We start from the raw sequence: 21685 nt of genomic DNA on the forward strand, positions 1-21685 counted from the left end.
CATGTAAAAGGGTCCACTTAGCTCCCAGATTTACCATGACCGGGGTAATGGGTGTATTTGGTGGGAGGACAGCCCTGTCATCATAAAGCCAGTCCAATATGGCTTGCATATGAAGCATATTAACTGCTTCATTTGGGGTGCTCACTGGCTATTTTATAGGGAGCTTTGGGCAGTCCTCTTCTCAGGGCAAACAGACCTTCCAGCGGCGCTTATCCGGGTTACTAGGCTGCTGTTTCTTTTAGGAATAACCTCATGTGCATTTGGATTACATTTACTTGATAGTGATTAGTAGTGAGCTATGACTCTTACACCAACCCAAACAAGGTCTTAAATTCTGTAGCGTTTACATTTAATAATTTTGTCCTTAAAGTGGTTATTTTACAATTCACTAAAGATTTTTTAAGAAGCTGATGATACCAATCTATGAAATGAAATAATTCCCTTACATTTTATACTCTGCTTTTTAATGGTTACTTGGTTTTACCCTTCCCCCATATTGACTTTTTTTTTTTTTTTTTTGTAATCACAGAGTTCAGAGTTAACTTTTGTTGGCTTGGCATAATTGTTCCTATTGTTTAGTTTTATTTGTGTAATTTTTCCTTCATTTTAAAGCAAACAGTTTTTAACTAGAAAAAAACTATTTTCCTTTTTTAAAGCAAAATCACCATCTTTGTGCTTTATAAACTTTACCAAAAACGTATTTTATGTTCCCATTATTTTAACCTTTTTTTTTTTTTTGAGACGGAGTCTTGCTCTGTCGCCAGGCTGGAGTGCAATGGAGTGATCTCGGCTTATTGCAACCTCCACCTCCCGGGTTCAAGCAATTCTCCTGCCTCAGCCTCTTACATAGCTGGGACTACAGGTGCGTGCCACCACGCCCAGCTAATTTTTGTATTTTTTAGCAAAGACGGGGTTTCAGTATGTTGGCCAGGATGTTCTCCACCCATCTCTTGACCTCGTGATCCGCCCGCGTTGGCCTCCCAAAGTGCTGGGATTACAGGTGTGAGCCACTGTATCCAGCCTGCTATTTTAACTTTAACAATCCAAATTTCCAGTGAAAATAAAAACCAAGTGTTTAACATGACTTTAAGAGTTTTAATTACTGGATAGAGTTTTCGGATTAAATTTGCCAAATTAACTTTATCACAGATTACCAAAATTATGGGAATTAAATGACATCTGAGCTAACTTTCACCAGTCCAATGGGCACTTAATTTTTAAAAGTTACTTGATTAGAACTCTTTCATGCAGTTTGGAAGTGAAGTATCACTTCCACATGACTCATATGAATATATATAAATAGATATGCTATATAAATACAATAAGTATGCAAAGGGTGTATATATATAGAGAGAGAAAGAGAGACAGAGTCTGGCTCTGCTGCCCAGGCTGGAGTGCAGTGGCATGATCTCAGCTCACTGCAACCTCTGCCTCCCAGGTTCAAGTGATTCTCCTGCCTCAGACTCCTGGGTAGCTGGAATAACAGGTGCGTGCCACCATGCCTGGGCTAATTTTTTTTGTATTTTTAGTAGAGATGAGGTTTCACCATGTTGGCCAGATTGGTTTCAAACTCCTGACCTCAAATGACTCGCCTGTGTCGGCCTCCCAAAGTGCTAGGATTACAGGCATGAGCCACTGTGCCTGGCTCCGCAGGATATTTTATTTGCTTGTTAAAAAAAATTTCGTTTCCTACTTTAGATGATAAAAGTTACAGGAGCCAACAAAAGGTGAAGGAGAGAGCTATTATCCAAGCCCCTGTCAAAGAAAAAAGCTGTGCTTTTGAGATATCAATCTGAAGAATGTCAAAGAGACTGGTCATACAATTTAAAAATTTAAAACTTCTTGCATAAAAATAAGTCAATATTTGTAATAAAATCTTGTCTTAACTAATTATTTAGTTCTATATTAGTGTATTATTTTAATATCAAAGACCCATCTCTAGGAAAAACTATTATAATTTCTTCTTAATCATAGCCAACTGAATTATACAACTCCCTTTTTAAAAAACAATTTCTTTTGGTAGGGCGAGGTGGCTTATGCCTGTAATCCCAGCACTTTGGAAGGCTGAGGCAGGTGGATCACAAGGTCAAGAGTTCAAGACCAGTCTGGCCAACATAGTGAAACCTTGTCTCTATTAAAAATACAAAAATTAGCCGAGTGTGGTGACACACACCTACAGTCCCAGCTACTTGGGAGGCTGAGGCAGGAGAATCGCTTGAACCTGGGAGGTGGAGGCTGCAGTGAGCTGAGACCACACCATTGCACTCTAGCCTGAGCTACGGGGTGAGACTCTGTCTCAAAAAAAAAATTATTTTTACTTAACTTATTACAACTTACATAGAGCACTCACTACAGGCTTAGGCTTTCTGTTTTGTCCTAAATATTCCTCTTTCTTGAACAACACAGTCATTATATTTTAGCACAAAAATTCATATGTGAGTTTATTTCTGAGCTCTATGATTTGTCCATTGTTCTAATGTCTGTTTTTATGTTACTATCATACTGTTTTAATTACTTTAGCTTTGTAATATAGTCGAAATCAGGTTGTCTTCAGCTTTGTTCTTTCTCAAGATTGCTTTGGCTATTTGTGGTCTTTTATAAAATCTATTCGCATTTAGGATTATGTATTCTATTTCTGTGAAAAATGCCATTGAACTTTTGATACGAATTGCCCTGAGTCTATATATTGCTTTGGGTAGAATGCACATTTTAACAACATTAATTTTCCTGATTTATGATTACGGGTTTTTATCTATTTATTTATTTATTTGTTTGTGTGTTCAATTTATCTCATTAATATTTTATAGTTTTTGGTATGCGGATCTTTCACATTCTTGGTTAAATTCATCTTAAATATTTTATTCTTTTTGATGTTGTTGTAAATAGGATTGTTTGTTGTTAGTGTATAAAAACACAACTCATTTTTGTATGTTGAATTTGCATTTTGAAGCTTTACTGAATTTATTGGTTCTGACTTTTTTTTGAGGAGTCTTTAGGGTTTCTAAATATAAGGTCATGTCATCTGTAAACAGAGTCAATTTTGTGTCCTTCTTTCTGATTTGGATTTTTTTTTTTTTTTTTTTGAGACGGAGTTTCGCTCTTGTTACCCAGGCTGGAGTGCAATGGCGCGATCTCGGCTCACCGCAACCTCCGCCTCCTGGGTTCAGGCAATTCTCCTGCCCCAGCCTCCTGAGTAGCTGGGATTACAGGCACGCACCACCATGCCCAGCTAATGTTTTGTATTTTTAGTAGAGATGGGGTTTCACCATGTTGACCAGGATGGTCTCGATCTCTTGACCTCGTGATCCACCCGCCTCGGCCTCCCAAAGTGCTGAGATTACAGGCTTGAGCCACTGCGCCTGGCCTGATTTGGATTTTTAAAATTTCTTTTTCTTGCCTAATTGCTCTGGCTAGGACTTCTGGTACTATGTTGAACAGAAGTAGTGAGAGTGAGCACCCTTGCCTTGTTCCTGTAAATAATTTTTAAAATTGTGGATTGACATAAAAATTGGCTGGTGCTACCTACAGCCATAACTTCAGTTATAATGTCAACATATTTCCATTTATTAATTCAAAAACAAGTATTGAGTACCTATTATGTGCCAGACCTGGATATCAACAGCGTATAGGACACAGTGGTAAATAACAGAGAAAGATCAAGTATTCACATACCAGACTTTCCGTTTTAGCATACAGGATGGAACAAGAACTGGCTCCCCCTTTGTTGCAACTTACGTTTATGTGTCCATGCTGGATAAGTCTTGCAGAAAGTTTGATGAACACTGTCAGGGATGTACAGAGCAGGGCAAAGCTCAGGCACAGATCGAGGGCTTGAAGTGTTAGGTGGTACTCTTCATAGTGTGGTGGGTCCACACAGGCTAATGGGAATTTTGCATACTGATAAGGAAAAGCGACTGCATAGCCAAGGTAATTAGTGCCTGCAATCCCTGAAAATGAATAGAAGCAATATGGGCCCAGGAGAGCAGATTCCAAGGCTACCACAAAGTGAAGTGGACATCCCATAATGCTCAAAATCACGAAGGTGAAAGTAGCTTCCCACTGAAAATAAACCAAAAATAAATTGTTACTTCAGGGACAAGCTATTTCGAAAGGTTCTTAGCAATATGAGGAAAATGAAAAAAGAGATGCTGGCTATGAATTTCTCCTATTGGACAATGAAGGAGAAATGGGTCACGATCCTCTCTTTATATTTTCATTTTCCCTTGAAAATGTCCCTTGTATTTTTATTTTTTTTTCACTTTTTATTTGACGTTCCAGGGTACTTGTGCAGGATGTGCAGGTTTGTCATTTAGGTGAAGGTATGCCATGGCAATGTGCTGCCCAGATCAACCTATCACCTTGGTATTAACCCAGCATCCATTAGCTAATCTTCCTGATGCTCCCCTCCCCCCACCCTTCATTTTTAATCTATACCTAAGGAGAATAATATACTAGCCAACCAGGGAAAACATTAAATTAGTTCAATTCAACAAGCATTTATTTATGCATTTCCCATCACGTGAATGCAACTGGTCTGGGCTGGGAAAAACAAAGACAAGTGAACAAAATCGCTACTCAAGGTTCTCAGCTACTCAGGGTGTGGTCCATGGTCCAGCATCACTGACATCCCCTGGGAGCCTGGCAGACATGCAGAATCTCAGGCCTCACCCAGATCTGCTGAATCAGAATCTGCAGGTTAACCAGATCTCCAGCTGATTTACATATACATTAAAGTTTGAGAAGCCCTGCATCAGCGGGAATTAAAATCTATCATCAGATACCATGGTCTTTCTCTTTCATAAGATGATCTGGTTTTATGCTGTCAAAATGCAAGATAGCGTAGACTTTTCATCCTTTTTTAGGAGAGGTAGCAAGAAGATTGGAAGGAGATCTCAGATTAAGGAGTTGAGACTTAAAAAATATATTACTGAAAGTATTCTTCAAAATGAAATTTAGGAGCACTCACACTGGCTCTGTCCTCCCCAAATACAATAATCATCACAAGAACTTGTAGAAAATATTTGGAGGAGGGATCAGATAAAGATTATTCATGGCCGGGTGTGGTGGCTCACACCTGTAATCCCAGCACTTCAGGAGGCCAAGGTGGGTGGATCACCTGAGGTCAGAAGTTTGAGACCAGTCTGACCAACATGGCGAATCCCCATCTCTACTAGAAATACAAACATTAGCTGGGCATGGTGGCACGCACCTGTAGTCCCAGCTACGCAGGAGGCTGAGGCAAGAGAATTGCTTGAACCTGGGAGGTGGAGGTTGCTGTGAGCTGAGATCATGCCGCTGCACTCCAGCTTGGGCGACAGAGCAAACTCTTGTCTCAAAAAAAAAAAAATTATTCATTTAAAACATAGTTTATTACTGAAATCCATTGTAGTAAGGCGTCAATTAGACCAAATTCAATTCTAATTGGAAATCATATTTTTTATGTTCCATGCTGCACTTAACAGTGATTTGACCTTCAAAGCCACTCTCCCATCCTGCTTGCCATCTGTATATTTACCAGGTGTCTCTGGGTCCACGCTCTGTAAGCCAGCAGTAGGAGCACACCAGTTGTGATGGCCTGTGACAAGAAAATGGAAAAATAACATCCATCACAGAAGGTACCTCTGGAAAGAGTTCAATCTGTCTCACAGTTTGACAACTTTATCATGAACTTGAAGGAACAGCAAATGACTCAGTGGATTTATGGCTCTGATTTCCTCCTCATCAGTGGGAAAAAACTGTGATGACGGGGAAAGTAAGCCATTAGTGTCATAAAGACATGATTCACACAAGCTCATTTTTCTGATTCTCTGTGTTGCTTTTGCCATCAGAATCATCCGTTCCACTACTTTAAGGTGTCACTACAATAATAGCTTGGCTTTATAACCCTTGCATATGTTTTATTTTGATTAATCGTCTATTGTTCACCTTTCTGACAAACTGATGAAACTGTAAATGGAAGGAACCAGAATGGGAACTTGTCATGAAACCCGGAAGTGGCTTTCTCTTTTGCTCTTTGCTTTCTTTTGAGATTCTGCAGCCTCGGCCTGCTGGTAGGATACAAATACACGATCCTTATTCCTCAAATAACAAAGATTATCATTAGAATGCATGATGGGGCATTTATTCTTTCTTTCTTCTTCTTTCTTTGTTTTTTTTTTTTTTTTTTGAGATGGAGTCTTGCTCTGTCACCCAGGCTGGAGTGCAGTGGCGTGATCTCAGCTCACTGCAACTTCTGCCTTCCGGGTTCAAGCGATTCTCCTGTCTCAGCCTCCTGAGTAGCTGGGATTATGGGTGCATGCCACCAAGCCAGGCTAATTTTTATATTTTTAGTAAAGACACGGTTTCACCATGTTGGCCAGGCTGGTCTCGAACTCCTGACCTTGTGATCTGCCCACCTTGGCCTTCAGAAGTGCTGGGATTACAGGTGTGAGCCACTGCGCCCTGCCTCAAAAGAGTTTTTCTTTACAGTCTCTGTTGAAGAAAAAAGGCCCAAAGTGCAGAATGAAAGTAGTTAAACAAAAGAGGGAATGGTGTCTCCAAAATTTAGAAGTAGGTAATGAAAAAAAATATTTCTTGGCTCTTTGATTCAGCACCAGGTCTGATGGAGGAGACCTTTGTGGTCACTGAGATTGGAAATAGCTTATTCTCAATCCTCATAAATCATTTGTTCTTGGTTAATGACTCTTTTGATGTTGAGAGAGAAAGAGGAAGAGAGATGCCTAAAATAAGATATAGAATATGGACAGCTCCAAAAATAGTACAAGTTAGGGTTTGACAGAGAAATAAGCGTGACTGTATGTATACAATCAGCAAAGTTAAAGAGGAAAACAAATCAGCATTTTTACCAACATGGTTTGTGGTATGCTGCTTTTGTAGCAGCTGGATCGGGCATATTTATTGTTTTGAGACTTAGCTTTTCATTTTCCTGGCATATTTTATTTTGAACGTTGCATTTAGAGAATTTGAGAGAGAGGGAAACACACACACAGACACACATACACACACACACACACACACACACACAAACACACACACACTTCTCATGTGGCTGAGCCTACAATTCCAGACTTGGCATCGCCATACCATAAAACTCCCATGGATAAAAACAGAACCATCTGCAGTCAAAAGAGATTCCTGGCGTGATTCTGCAAGAGGAAAGTTTCCAAGGGACCCTATGGAGGGTGAGCCAGCATAAATAGTACAAGAAAACAAAAGAATTATTAAGAGCAACTGTAACATCGGTGCTGTGGAGTAAGCCTGGGGCTTTCTCTGCTCAGGGAGGCATGGCCCTCAATTGACACATCGCTCCTCTGTCTGAGAGAGAAACACTGAAGCCAGATAAGCAAGGGCGTCAGGCTCACGCCCCTCTGCTGCTTTAACTCGGAGTAGATAGCTGTCATTCTCAGATGCTGAGATTCCAGGTTGCCTTAACTACCTTGGCATGAGCTGTTTCTTTCCTTTCAAAAAGTTGAAAAATGCTGCAGAATTTCAGTTGCCTGTTATTTTTGTAGCTGCCAGCTTGAATTTTGCTTTGTTTACATAAAACTTTGAGAAGGATCTTTCATGGAGTAGGCTGAGTATGAATGCCTCTTATAGTAAGATTGATAAATCTACTCTGCTAATGGAATGGCAGCTCAAGAGGTTAGCGTATCCATCTTTATTGGTGCTCCTCACCAAACATGGGAGATAGAATAGCGTTATTTTTCCTGAGATGCACAGATGTCTTTTCTTTCCTCCATTTCTTTTTGAAAATTTTATTTTTCGGCCAGGCGCAGTGGCTCACGCCTATAATCCCGGCACTTTGGGAGGCCGAGGCGGGTGGATCACAAGGTCAAGAGATCGAGACCATCCTGGTCAACAAGGTGAAACTCTGTCTCTATCAAAAATACAAAAATTAGCTGGGCATGGTGGCACGTGCCTGTAGTCCCAGCTACTCGGGAGGCTGAGGCAGGAGAATTGCCTGAGCCCAGGAGGCGGAGGCTGCGGTGAGCCGAGATCGCGCCACTGCACTCCAGCCTGGGTAACAAGAGTGTAACTCTGTCTCAAAAAAAAAAAAAAAAAAAAAAAAAAAAAATTTTATTTTTAGATAGGGAGGAGAGAAGAATGAAGAAGGAAGAGATTTGAGAGTAGGTAGGACAAGTCAAGGGGAAGAGAAAATGTGGGAGAGGGGGTGTCGGAAGGGGGAATAGCTGGCTGACAGGGAGGCCAGGTTGTGAGGAAGGGGAGAGCGGAGGCTGTGTCTGTTGGTGAGCGGGGAAGGAAGAGAACGCCCGCATGCTGCACTCGCCTTCCTCAGCTCTGCTTGACAGGCTGCTGCCTGGCTCTCCAGGCGCTTCCAGGGCTGTGAGTTGGGTTTTGCAACAGCTGCTGCCAACAGTTTGATTGCATGATTGTGAGGCCTCCCACTAAGTCTTCAAATTGCCTAAGTAGAGGACATAGCTCTCAGAAGTAGATGAGTTGAAGGAAACAGGGAGCCCCCACAACAGAAATAGAAACCTTTAGAGGTACCGTATTCATATGGGAAAATTTATTCACTGCAAGCATCTGTTACGAGTCCACTACAGACAAGTGATGTGCCAGGTCCTGTGCTGATAAGGTAATAATAATGGTTAACATGTATTGAGTGAGTGCTTAATATATATTGAACACTTCACATGTGTTCACTCATCTCATCCTCACAATGACCTTGTCATGTAGATATTCTCCCACTTTTAAAATGAGGCACAGAAAGACCAAATAAGATGAACAAGATTCCCCAGTAGTAATTGTACAAATAGTGGTTCTGACTGTCAGTGGGATTTACGGTTCAGGTGTAAAACTAATGGCCACGTGAGAATGGCTACAACCCTAGGCAAGAAGGATGAATGTTTCCTACACGAGGAGAGCTCAGGGGTAAGGTATCACTTACAGGGGAAACATCAGTGATGAAGGCGCCATGGAGAAAGAGGATCTGGAGTGGGTTTAAGGATGGATGTGCGTTCAATGGGAGGTACCAGAGGGAGGGCAGCTCAGGCCGTGGGAGCAGCGTGTGCAAAGGTGGGGAAGTGGCTGTCATGCTTAGGGAGCAGTGAGCGCAGAGTCCGGACTGAAGGGAGGGTCAGTTCTTGGCAGGGAGGAGTAGAAAATCGCAGTGGAAAGCCAGGCGATACCAGGGTAAGGAAGGCTGCACAATGCAGGCTAGCATGTCTGGACTTTGTTTAGGGACAATGAAGCAATACTAACTAAAGCCTTTTGAAGAAACTGTGGCCTGACTACTGAAGAGGTTTAGAAAGATGAGCCAGTTGTGTGCATACGAGGTTGGAATATAGACCTAGAAGTAACTGTAGAATGCTGGTTTTTAGATTTGTTTTTTCAGCTCTAGCCGCGGTAACTAATACATTTCACATCATGGTTATAAATATTTTTATATCTGATCAAATAATATGTAACTCTCATTATGTGTGATGCATTCTAATATTCTATTCTATTCATTGTAAATGTTGCTAGCTACTCAATAGATTGATTTTATAATTCACTAATGGATAGATTCCCACAGTTTGGCTCTCAAAGCTATCCAGGCATAAAATTGAGCAGGGGTGGGAAGTGGTAAGGGGTGGGAGGATATACAGTGAGACAGAAAAGGAAGGAATGCAGCCAAGGGATATGTCTTGCAGGAAAAATTAAGGTTACATGGCAACTGATGGTCATGGGGCTGGATTGGGCTGCTTTGGAGCATTGCTGCCCCCAGTGTGGTCCTAGGGCCAGCAGCATGGGCATCCTCCGGGAGCTGGTTAGATATGCAGACTCTCAGGCCCTGCCCCAGACCTGCTGAATTAGAACCTGCCTTCATCAAGATCACCTGATGATTCGTATGCACGCTACAGTTTGAGAAGAGCTAGTTTAGAGGAACAGGTTGAGTCAGAATCACTCCAGGATTTGAAATTGAGTTGCCAAGACAATGATAGGGAAGTTGGAGAAGAAAAAAATGGTTTGGGTGACAAGATGATTAATTTGGTTTTAGACAAGCTGGTCTTAAGGAAGCTTAGGATATCTAAGTGGAAAAATGGGCCACTGACAAATTCTTTGCTTGATCAAACTTGAGTCAGGCTCCTGAACCTTCTCCTGTAGGCCCATCTGTGTATGTTCTTGTAAAACCCACTTTGAGCACAAGAACTCTGATGAGTCAGTTTAGCGAGAACTCCCTTACCCTCAATACCTGATCACGCTCTATAGCTAGTCAGGTTTCTCCTCCTCCCCGATCCCTGAAGTGATGTCTGACCACCCCAGCCTGTCTTCAGCAGGAAGACTGCTAGGTCGGGATAGCCAGAATCCCCCTTGCCCCTGATATTTCCTTAGTAATTTTTCAGCCACTGACCTTCACCCTGCTTCTCGGCTATAAATCCCCATTTGCTCACGCCGTATTTGGAACCAAACCTTGTTCTATACTGATGTCTCTTTTTCCCCATTGCAATAATCCTGCATAAAATCTGTTTGTTTTAGCTAACTGTCCAGCTCTGGTTTTAATTTGACACCGTCAGGCAGTTGGAAGTCATGTGACTCTGAAGCTGTAAGAGACTTGCAAGGTCATGTAATCAAGCCCCTTCTGTAACCATTGGGGAAACTGGGGCCTGCATAACGAAGTCTAGCCTGATCTTTCTCCCAAATTCCCTTCTCTAAGCAGGGCTCTGGGTGCAGCGCTGTGCTTGCCGTTGGCCAAGTCACTGGGATCTCCAGCACCTCAGGACCTGTGTTTAAACTCATTGTGCTTCAGTCTTTTCATCAGAAGTGATCTACAAGCCATGTTTTCCAGGATTAACAGAGCTTAATCCTTAAGGTACTACGTTCTCCTCACCGAATACTTTCTAGCAGCTGATGCTTTTAAATAACCTAGCTCCAAAATTCCAGGAAAACTGCTTGTCACATAAATGTCAAAAGGGAGCTAGGGAGTCCGAGGACCAATCTTTATGAAGTACTTAAAAAGCCTCGAATGAAAGGCTTTGAAAAATTCAAAGTACTGTATCATATGCAAAAATCTGTCTCTTACAATTCTCCAAAGAAATATGAAGTCATCTACAAAAGGAAATGTCAATATGATTGAAATGTACAAATCTTGTCATTGGATGAAGATATACTTTGAAGGCAAGTTAAGGTGTGATTGGTGGCCAGGCGTGGTGGCTCAAGTCTGTAATCCCAGCACTTTGGGAGGCCGAGGTGGGCCGATCACCTGAGGTTAGGAGTTCGAGACCAGCCTGACCAACATGAAGAAACTGTGTCTCTACTAAAAATCAAAATTAGCCAGGTATGTTGGTGCATGCCTGTAATCCCAGCCACTCAGGAGGCTGAGGCAGGAGAACTGCTTGAACCCAGGAGGCGGAGGTTGCGGTGAGCCGAGATTGCGCCATTGCACTCCAGCCTGGGCAACAAGAGCAAAACTCCATCTCAAAAAAAAAAGAAGTGGTTGGTAAGGGAGGTTGTGGAATGAGTCAGAGTCCATTTGAAGTTCACCCTGATCAGACAGAACTGTGGTTCAGTAGGAAACTCACCAGGAAAAAAAATAAATAAATAACGTTGGTCCAAATTTAGACACTATTGAAAGACTGAGCATTTGTATTACTTTCCTTCCCATGAGAATTTTTTCCTGCATTAGTATAATGTAAACACCGCCCTGACCTTTAGTCCTTGCAACCTAATTGGTATTCAACTGTATAAGAAATTCTGCACCAACGGAATGGAGGGCATGAGATTCATTCAGTCATTCAACAATCCTTAATGAGCAATATTTATTGAACACATACTATGTCATTCTCTCTGTTCCAAGTTCTTCAGGTACAGCAGTATACATAATAGAAAAAACAATACCTGCCCTTGGGCAATATACATTTGTTGGAGGAGAGGGGAATACACATAGAAGACATTATATAATTTTTAAATTTATTGAACCAAACAATAAATTTAAAAATTATGTAATGTCTTATATGTTAATAAGTATTATAGGAAAAAATAGAGCAGGGTATCAGAGATTGGGGATGCCAGTTGGGAGTCAGGTATTACAATTTTAAACAGTGTAATGGGAGCAGACCCCCGTAAAAAAGTGACATTTATAAAGAATTGATCAAGAATTGAAGGAGGCTAGGGAGTGAGCTGAGTTCAGGAAGAGGCTTTAGGCAGAGGGCAGGTAGTGCAAAGGCCCTGAGGCAGAAACACATCATGGCATGTTTGAAAACAGCAAGGAGCTGATGTGATGGGAGAGAAGTGAGCTAAGGGAAGAGTGGTGGGAGATGGAAGTCCAGGAGGTAACGGGCTGGGGAACTCAGCAGGTCATGAGGGAATAGGACAGGAAAGTGAGGCAGGAGACACAGGGTTAAGAACAAAGGGCTTGAACAGAGATTAGGGCACACATGAAAGGCATGGTATTCACTAGCATTTGAGGAGGGCTTTAAAATTGGCGAAGCTCTTTATTATACAATCATTGTTTAAATTGTGTTCATTCTCGCTGTGCATCTTAGCGTTAGACAGTTTTACATGTCTGCTCTTTTTGTCTATAATATTTCCCATTTTACAGTTAAAGGCAATGAGGAACTGGCTGGTTGAGGGTCCTGCTTTTGACCTCCTCCCAAGAACATCAAAGTCAGGACTTGAAACAGGTCTGCCTCTCTAAATCCTTTATCTCTGACTCCACTGCCTGATGCTGCCACCCCTGAAATCAAATAGTCACCCATTAGCTATGTGGTGGAGACACCTCACTTCGTTTCTCTGGTCCTAACTGGTAAAAATAGATGTTTGGCCTACAACATGCTTTCATTCAATCATCTGTAATCTTCATTAAAATCATGAATATTTGTTGAATATAGTATGTTAGACTCTCCAAGGATAGGCAAAGAATGTGGACTTGAACTGTAATTGTGATATGGTTAAACTTCATGAAATAGAATTTTTAAAAAATTAAATGAAATAGAAAATATCAGAATATGTTTCACATAGAGGCTAAGCACTGTTTTGAGAAACTTTTGTTTTACAGATACATAAACATCTATTATACGTATATATGCATAATAGATGTAGATATCTATTTATCTAGACAGAAGAAGGTAGATGTATTTATGTACATTCTGGGTCCTCATGTAAAATATTTTTCTGACTCTGAGTCACCAAAACAAGCTTAGAAGCCACTCGAATAAATGTAACTGCCATCTCTGCATTCTAGCAGAACTTTAACAAAGATTTCTTTGAATGAATGCATGGTTTCAGGTAGGTGTTGGAGAAAAGAAGGGAAGATCCAGATTAGGGTGATAGATGCAAAGGAATGTATTGAAAAAGAAAAAAAACTGAGAAAGAAAAACATAGCCCTCTGGTTTCCTCATTCCATCCACTCCCCCGTCATCCCTCCATCTAGCTGCACATACTCATCAAACACCACTAGACCAAGTTCCTTTAAGATCAAGACCTTGTTTGTTCCTTCATTGTAACTCAAGGACATAGTAGGCTATTCATAAATATTTGTCTAATAAGTAGATTAAAACTTATATTTCCTGAGATCTAGCATTTAGGTGATATCCCAGTTAAAGTTTTAATTATTTAAAGATTTAAGATGCTATTTCACAGAAGAGTGGCTATATTTTAATAGAATATGTTTTAAGATCAAAACTTCAAAATTAAATTCTCCAGTCTCCAGTGGTGTCAGGCATCACGGGAATCAATGAGAGAAAGATTTGCTGGACAGGTAGGTCTCTGTAACTTCTCTTAAATTATACAAGCATGGAAGCCAGCTACTCCCAAGGCTAGATGTGCTCATTTCTTTGTCTGGAAAGCTAAGGGACCAGGCCAATTGTTTATCTGTGCAATGATTCAGTGAGCGTACACTGAGCGTACAATGAGCGACCACTTAGTGTCAGACACTGTACATGGCACACGTACTTTCCTAGTGAATTGTGAAGTCCATCACCCCTCTTCTTGAATTATTTTCAGTTCAAACAGTTGCATGCAAAGGGAAAGATAGAAAAGCCAATATCTGGGATTTGTAAATTTTGGGGCCATGTACACACGTCTTAGTGCTTGTAATGAAAACATTAGTTTGAAAGTTATTTTATTTTGTTCTCTATTTTAAAATTATATTTCAAGATTTATGTTTTTTTCTAAATTCAAAACTCAAATTTCAAAAGATAGATTCTAATTTCTTGGCATATCAGATAAGAGGATTAAAATAAAATAACTTTTTAAGAATTTCTTGAGCAGCATGCCATTAAAGATAATACACATGTATACATGATGAAACAATTATTAAGACAATTTTTATACCTAAAATGCAATTAAGAGAAAACAATGTTCCAAGGCAGATTCTGATTTTATGTGGAATTTTGACTTCTTTGTATTGTTAGAACAATTTAAAAGGACATGTTCTTCTGTTTCCCCTTCCTTTATTTTCTCAATATATTTAATAAAATATTTTCATACCAAAGCTCCATTCCAGATGGGACAAGCAATCCGAACACTCCAACCTGCGAACCAAGGCTTGTAAGAAAAGACAGGGAAGAAAGCAGCAACTCCAGAGCATACACTGAGGCTCCCCAGAGTGACAAGAATCCGACCAGCAGCCTGGTAGAGGCCCTTCATTTTCCTTGGTGGCTTGGGGCCTTGGTCTCAAAAGATGTTTTGTTACCAAAACACGACAGTATGACAGGCCTCAGTAAATAGAAGTTTCTTAGAGACAGTAGCCACGAAACATATGAACTGTTGATCTACTTGGAAACAAGATTCTATTTGTTTTACCAAAGGTGAAATGTACTCACATAGTCCTTGGGATAAATTTGACACAATAAATTCCGATAACAATTTATTTAAGAGAAAGAGAGAAAAAAATGATTCCTTGCTTTGGATTGCTGCCTTGGTTCCCTTCATTCTGCCCTGTCCTGGGGAGTGACCACTTCCTGGCTTCATCAGATTCAAAGGCTTGCTGACTGAGCTAATTGTTTCTCAACTCAACCTGCTAGGTTCCAGCATAAAGCCAACATCCTTTGTGTACAATAGATCCACATTCCCAGCACAATTTCCCACAAAACAAAGTAAAAATAAGCACCCTGATCACTTTTCATTATATTTAATTTAAATGATTTCAAGCAAAAGCAAGACGTTTACCTCCTTTCAAAGTTTAATTTCACTACAATTGTTTTTGATAAAGATTTTTGATATGGATTCTTTCCCAAATGGGCATGAACTTTCTTAGGGAATTTTGCATTGTTTTCACTAAACCAGTGTCAACTTATTTTATTATTACTATTTTTTTAAAATAGTCTATATGTTTAATATTTGTCTTTTTTTTTTTAAGGGTAACTTCTTTTTTTATTGCATTTTAGGTTTTGGGGTACATGTGAAGAACATGCAAGATTGTTGCATAGGTACACACATGGCAGTGTGATTTGCTGCCTTCCTCCCATCACCTATATCTGGCTTTCTCCCCTTGCTATCTCTCCCCAATTCCCCACCCCCCGCTGTCCCTCCCTCATTTCCCCCAATAGACCCCAGTGTGTGATGCTCCCCTCCCTGTGTCCATGTGTTCTCACTGTTCAACACCCGCCTATGAGTGAGAACATGCGGTGTTTGATCTTCTGCTCTTGTGTCAGTTTGCTGAGAATGATTATTAATTCAATTTTCAAATAAAGTATGATGATGGGAATGTATGCAGTTGTAAAATAAAATAAAACTTTGAGGAGTAATTTATCAGTTGAATAAAACTCTGATCCCCATTCATTCTTGAATTGCAATTCTGATTTGAGATATTGAACTTAGCTACATTTAGGCAGTTACAAGTCATCTCTTACTTTTCGTGCATTTGAGAAAATGGTGTCATTTGATTTTGACTGACGGGATATATTTGGATGTCTGTTCCAAGGTAATATCTTAAAAACACAGGTTACCTTCTGGAGCTATCTGACTAATTTTTCTATTTAACACTTTTTTCCTTTTTACTGAAATAAAATGATGAAATATAAGTTTATAAATGCAAATATAGTGGTTTAGGACATTGATTTTGAGTCAGATGGAGCTGTGATCCCATTCTGGCTCTACTCTCTACCAGATTTGTGCCCTTGAGTAAGGGCAAGTTACTTTTCTAGGTCTTTTCTTCATCTGAGAAATGGGAATAAAAATTAGTGTTTATCTCATCAGGAATTTGGTTGAGAGGATTCAGTGAGCTAAACCCATAAATGCCTAGCCCAGAGCTTAGCCTACCAAGGATGTTCAGAAAGTTACTGCTGTTAAGTCGGAATATTCCACCTTTGGGGTTCTTGTAGCGTGGAACGAAGGTGCAGTCACGGTTGGCGTTTTTTTTTTTTTTTGAGACGGAGTCTTGCTCTGCAATTTATCATCTATAAACATTATGTTTAACTCTTTCTGAATAACAATTCGGTAAAAACGTCCAAAGGACCGTCCCGTGAGTGATGGAAAGAGAGGCTTCTCTTTGATTCTCTGCCTTCCCCCACCCCCCGCCTTTCTATCTTTAATGGTCATTCCACAGTTTGACCCAGATTTTTAAGCAATTGCATTCCTGGAAATACCGAATCCAGGAAACCAGCCCATGCTTTCTGGTACAGTTGCTATTTCCTATCTCCTCTCAATACTGTAGGCTATATTCTCTGATTTTTTTTTTCTAACATCACTAGATAAATTACACAAGGGCAGAGACCTTGCGAGTCTTATACATCCCTTAAATAGATGAGATATTCCCGACATCTAGAACCCAGTCTGGCCCAGAGCAGATACATATAGTAATAAGTATTTGTTCAGTTAGTTGGTTAATACATTAGACTTTCCGATTTGTATTTGGGCTCCCCATTCCCCGGAAGCGGCACGAGTACAGCTCCAAGGGCATCCACCACTGTCTGTGAGTGTTAATGCTAGTTTGTTCCATTGATATTGGAGATAGGGGTTGGGAGTGAAGAAAGGCTTGTTTGCATTAGTATTTGGTTTGAGCAGCTGTTTTGACTTTTTCCTTTACTTTTTATCTCAGGGTTATAGCTAGATAATATGTCAATACGCTGTGGGTCAGATCACGCTCTCCTGTTTGCATGTTTGGAAAATAAAGACTGTTGAAATACTCACGTTAAACAGTACAAAGATCGCAAACAAGGAGAATACTTTTTGTTTTAATTTGGGGGCCCTTTTGAGTGCTTGTAACACTCACAGCCTAACCCCGGCACTGCTATTGTGACTTGTAAACCTGAATTTATTAGTGATGAGAGGAGCTGTTGCCACTTAATATAACAGAGAAGGGAGAGAGGTAGAATAGGGTTTCTCTCTGTGTGGTTTCCCGTGGGAATCTAGTCACGCTCATTTCATTAAAGCAAGGACATTTTCAGTGAAAGCAGGCACTGGGAAAGAAAAGAAAGTGTCACTGCTTCCGTCTTGGGCTTCCTCTCTGATCAGCCGTGTCTGTGTACTCACGTCGGAGCAGCCAGCAAGGCCTGTAGGGCCCCGGCTCCCTCTAGTCATCCCACGTGGCACTGACTGACTAGAACTGGGTCTGTAAGTTCTCCTTGGAGGTGGTACGGTCAAGGTCTCCATAAGGCTGCTTTGCAGACTCCACCTTCTCCTCAACCCAGGGAATTCCAGGATCTTGCCTCAGGGAAAAAGGCAGTAGCTTCACCAAACTCTTCAAGCCAGCTTTGCCACTAAAAACAAACAGAAAGCCCAAATTGACATTTTTATTCCAATGCTCCCCCCTCCACACCAAACACAAGAAATCATCAATCAGTAAATCAGTCAAGCGAAATTGGACCCCCAACGGAGCGGAAGAATGTCAGTGATGCTGAGAGAGGGAAACTGATGGGAACATCTTTCGAGTCCGTTCCTTCAAACGTGAGCCCTAAAAATAACAGCTCTGTGGGTGCTGTAGTCTTGGGATTTTAAAAGCAGGTTTCAAAGCTACAGAAGGAGTTCATTTTTGCCAAGATGAAACATGATGGATCTCCAAACAAGAGAAAAATTAAAATTTTTTTTTTCCTAGCGGCTTCAGATGACTAGCTTTATTTGTTTACATATTAAAAAGATAGCTCGTGTACTAGAAAGAGTATGAGCTTCAGTGTCAGAAAGACCCCGATATTGACGGTTCTATCTGATGCATACAAAAGGAATCGAAAAAATCAGACAAATTAACTCTGCTAATACCAGTGCAATAAAGCAAAAATCATCAATAGATGTTAAAACCTTTGGGTAAATGGAGAAAAAAATTATGATGAAAAAGGATATCTCTTCAAAGTAGAAATATGGCAGTTACCACCTTAACCAAGTGATCAAACTTTACTTCACAAAAACAAGACAAACAGACATCATTGCCCCCAGATACAATACAATGCAAGCACACACCATCATCTGTGTCATATTTTTGGTAAAAATATTTTAACGTGAATCTAATTATAAAGAAGCAATTAGATAAATTCAGATTATAGGGACATTTTGCAAAACACTGGCTTGGACTCTTCAAAATTGTTCAAGTCATAAAAGACAATAAAAAGGCTACAGGGACAATTGAGGAAGTTTAAGTATGGAGTTTATTTTAGATAATACTAGTGTATCAATGTTAAGTACGCTGGGAAGATGATTGACATTATATTTACATAAGAGAATGCTCCATTGGTGAAATTGGGTGATGTTAGTGGCTCTTTACATTTTTTTTCAAGTTTTTTGTAGGTTTAATTTTTTAAAAATTTTGTAATCTTAATATTTTTAGACATAATGCCTTGCCCTGTTACCCAAGCTGGAGTGCAGTGTTACAATCATACCTCATTATAACCTTGAAATCCTGGGCTCAAGGAATCCTCCTGCCTCATCCTCCTGAATAGCCGGGACAACAGGGGCATACCAAACCTGGTTAATTTTTTTAATTATTATTTTTTTTCTGTAGAGATGAGATCTTTCTCTGTTGCTCAGGCTAGTCTTGAACTCATGGCCTCAAGTGTTCCTCTAACCTCATTCCCCCAAAGTTTGGAAATGTGAAGATAAAAGTTGAGAGAAGGAAAAAAAAAAGATTTAGCTGCATTAACTGCATGAAATAAAAGGCTTTGCTCAGGCACACCACCATGCTGGCTCAATAACCCGGATGATATTGATGAATCTGGGATGTGCAGGGAACACAAGGCAAACGCTGCTCTGCCCCTGCGCAGCACCAAGCAGAACCTGTCTTCCTAGAATAGGAATGATGGGGCAGGTGTGTTAGGTTAGACCGTGAAGTTGCTCCACCCGTGCAGACACAATACGGGTATTTTAAAATAGACTTTTGTGTTTTTCCAAATAGTCCAGTTTCTTAACTGGATTTAAAATCTTTCCAATCTTTACCCGTAATGCACATTTCCGTTTGCTTTTTACTAGCTATTCAACTTCAACTTTGAGTAAACCCTCTCTTCTTGTAATGGCTTGGGGTTTAAAGAGAAAAAAAAAAGTTCAATTTTTATCATCCCTAACTGGGAATCGTCAAATTTAATGTCATCCAATCTGCAAGCTGTTTGAACCTAAATAGAGATTTGTACATCAGCTTGTACTTAGCTAACTCAGATTTTTATTTGCCTTCTGTATATCTGACCCGCAAATACGTTTTGAAATTATCTGGAAGGTATCAGAGTTTTCCCATGTTTTTTTTGAAGCGAAACACTTAACTGTGTCACCAGCAAGTGTCCTTTCACTCCCCAAGGCTTGCAGCTGCAAGGAAAACCTCTTATTGGCTGACTCGTCCACGCCAGGCAGCCTCCCACTGCCTACTGCGGATATCAGCTGCCTTTTGGAGAGGCTACTCCTATCTTGTTCTATCATGGAGATAGAGGAGTCACAGACAGAACTGTGATTGTGACCACAGCTGTGATTGATTGGTGCTTCGGCCACCAAGGAGAGGAAAAGAAACTAAGAAAACAGGAAGAGAGAAACAGTGGGGGTGTCTGGGGAAGAGAGGTGGAGAAAAGATGGAGAGGAAAGAAGAACAAGAGAGGAGTCAGAACGTAGAGGAAAACATTCCTGAAGCCAAAAACAGCTTCTTGCGTCACTGGCAGATCCAGAGCTCGGGTCTGGACACAGTTGATTCAGGGACACAGGCACCATGGAAGCTTTGGGTCATTCATGTACGTTTTACAAAAGCTGTTTGTAGGGGGGACAAAAGGGAAATACATAGAGGAAAAGGGTAAAAAAGCAGAATGAGAAACGAGAAACTGAGTATCGCAAAACATTCTTCGATGATGCTTGTTTTAAAAATTGCTTTTAGGGAGGAACTTTTAAGTCCTCTTAAACAAGGAATGTATATTTATTTAGTTTCTTCTCTTGGCATTTTTGAAAAAGGAAAGAACCAATTTGATCCATGAGAAACTAAGCACACTTTTTGACCCAGTTATACCCATGTGAGAGGCAAAGGAGAGGAATGATGAGAATGCATTGCTAAAGCCCTCAACAGTTACTATTACTGGTCCCATTGTACAGATGGTGAAACTGAGGTTCTGAGATACATACATCTGAGAAATTTACCATGAAGCATACAAAAACATATAAGCCTGTACTCAAACTGAGGACATAAGAGGAATGGGATGATGCTGTGTATACACCGAGGAGGTATGATCAGAATTGCTGATTCTGCACCCAGTTACATACAAAAAAAGAACAGAATCAAGAGATTCCTTACTTTCTCTTAAAAAACAAATTAAGCCAGAGGAGAGAGCTAAAAGCAAAGGCAAAGGTTTGTTTCTATGCAATGATATAAAAGTCTCAGCATATCTCTCTCGAGTGTTTCTGTGCATAGTTTTCTGTTTTCCATTGCTTTATGAGTAGACTGTTGCTCTTGATGTGGAGATCGACTGGAATGGTTGTCATAGGCAAGGTTCCTGAACAGGACAAGGAACAGCCCGCTGCTGTAGAAAGAAACCAGGGCTGTGTGACCTTGAGAAAATTGAAGCCTCCCGTAATCTTGGTCCTTCTCAGTAAAATGTGGAGGTTGGACTGGATAATTTCCAAGACTCCTTCTGTCTCTAAGATTCCATAACTTAAAATAAATCCCAAAGGAGCAAAAATACCTATGTGACCAGATTGCCTGTCCCAAAGAAGACTTTATCTGTTACAGTAGATATGCCAACTTGTGTTCCCCTCTATCTGGTACAAACCTTGAGCATATAATAAGCGCTGCATATACTGTGATTTGGCCAGCTGAATTCTTGCTCAAGAGATTTCACCCAGTATTGCTCTAAGGAGGCCTCGCTTTGACCCCAGCAGAACACAAAAAGGCAATCACTGGGACCCAGCATCTACCAGCTAAATAATTAGCAGCCTGTGAGTCACAAATTGGTGACCTCAGCCCCACTCCTGTTGTCTGTGTCATAAAATAATTAAAACTGGTCAACAAACACAGCAGATGCCAAGATGGCCAAGGAACAATGGAACATAAAGTCATGTCACTGTTGCTTCCCATGTTCTTGGAAAGGGATGAAAACCTGGGGGAAAAAACTAATAACATTTGTAGGCATGGAGTTGATGGCACAGATGGAAGGGAGAAATGAGAATTCAACAAGGATCTGGTGTGGCAGAGAGCTCAAAGGCAAATCCCCATCTACTGGCCAACGCTAGGTAGAGGATATCTCTGTAAACCAGCTTCTGATTGATCAGGAAACAAAGTCCTTTCTCTGTGTTTTCTAAGCAATGTTAAAAATATCAGGAGCGTCAGTTTTCTGTATATTTCAACACACAC

General features: G+C 40.5%; 1 protein-coding gene across 1 annotated transcript in view; it reads right to left on the minus strand.

Moving 5' to 3' along the window:
- The window catches only part of TMEM212 (transmembrane protein 212), a 30083-nt gene extending 15357 nt beyond the window's left edge, over nucleotides 1-14726 (minus strand). Inside the window, exons 1-3 of the mRNA XM_032258297.1 lie at nucleotides 14431-14726; nucleotides 5516-5575; nucleotides 3736-4059 (exon numbers count right to left, since the gene is read on the minus strand). Coding sequence (XP_032114188.1) covers nucleotides 3736-4059; nucleotides 5516-5575; nucleotides 14431-14589 — 543 coding nt within the window. The 5' untranslated portion in view covers nucleotides 14590-14726. The remainder of the gene's footprint in view (nucleotides 1-3735; nucleotides 4060-5515; nucleotides 5576-14430) is intronic.
- Nucleotides 14727-21685: the final 6959 nt, after the last annotated feature.

The sequence above is a fragment of the Sapajus apella genome, unplaced genomic scaffold (genome assembly GCF_009761245.1).
Source record: "Sapajus apella isolate SASKATOON/1434 unplaced genomic scaffold, GSC_monkey_1.0 scaffold101, whole genome shotgun sequence".
Taxonomy (NCBI): domain Eukaryota; kingdom Metazoa; phylum Chordata; class Mammalia; order Primates; family Cebidae; genus Sapajus; species Sapajus apella.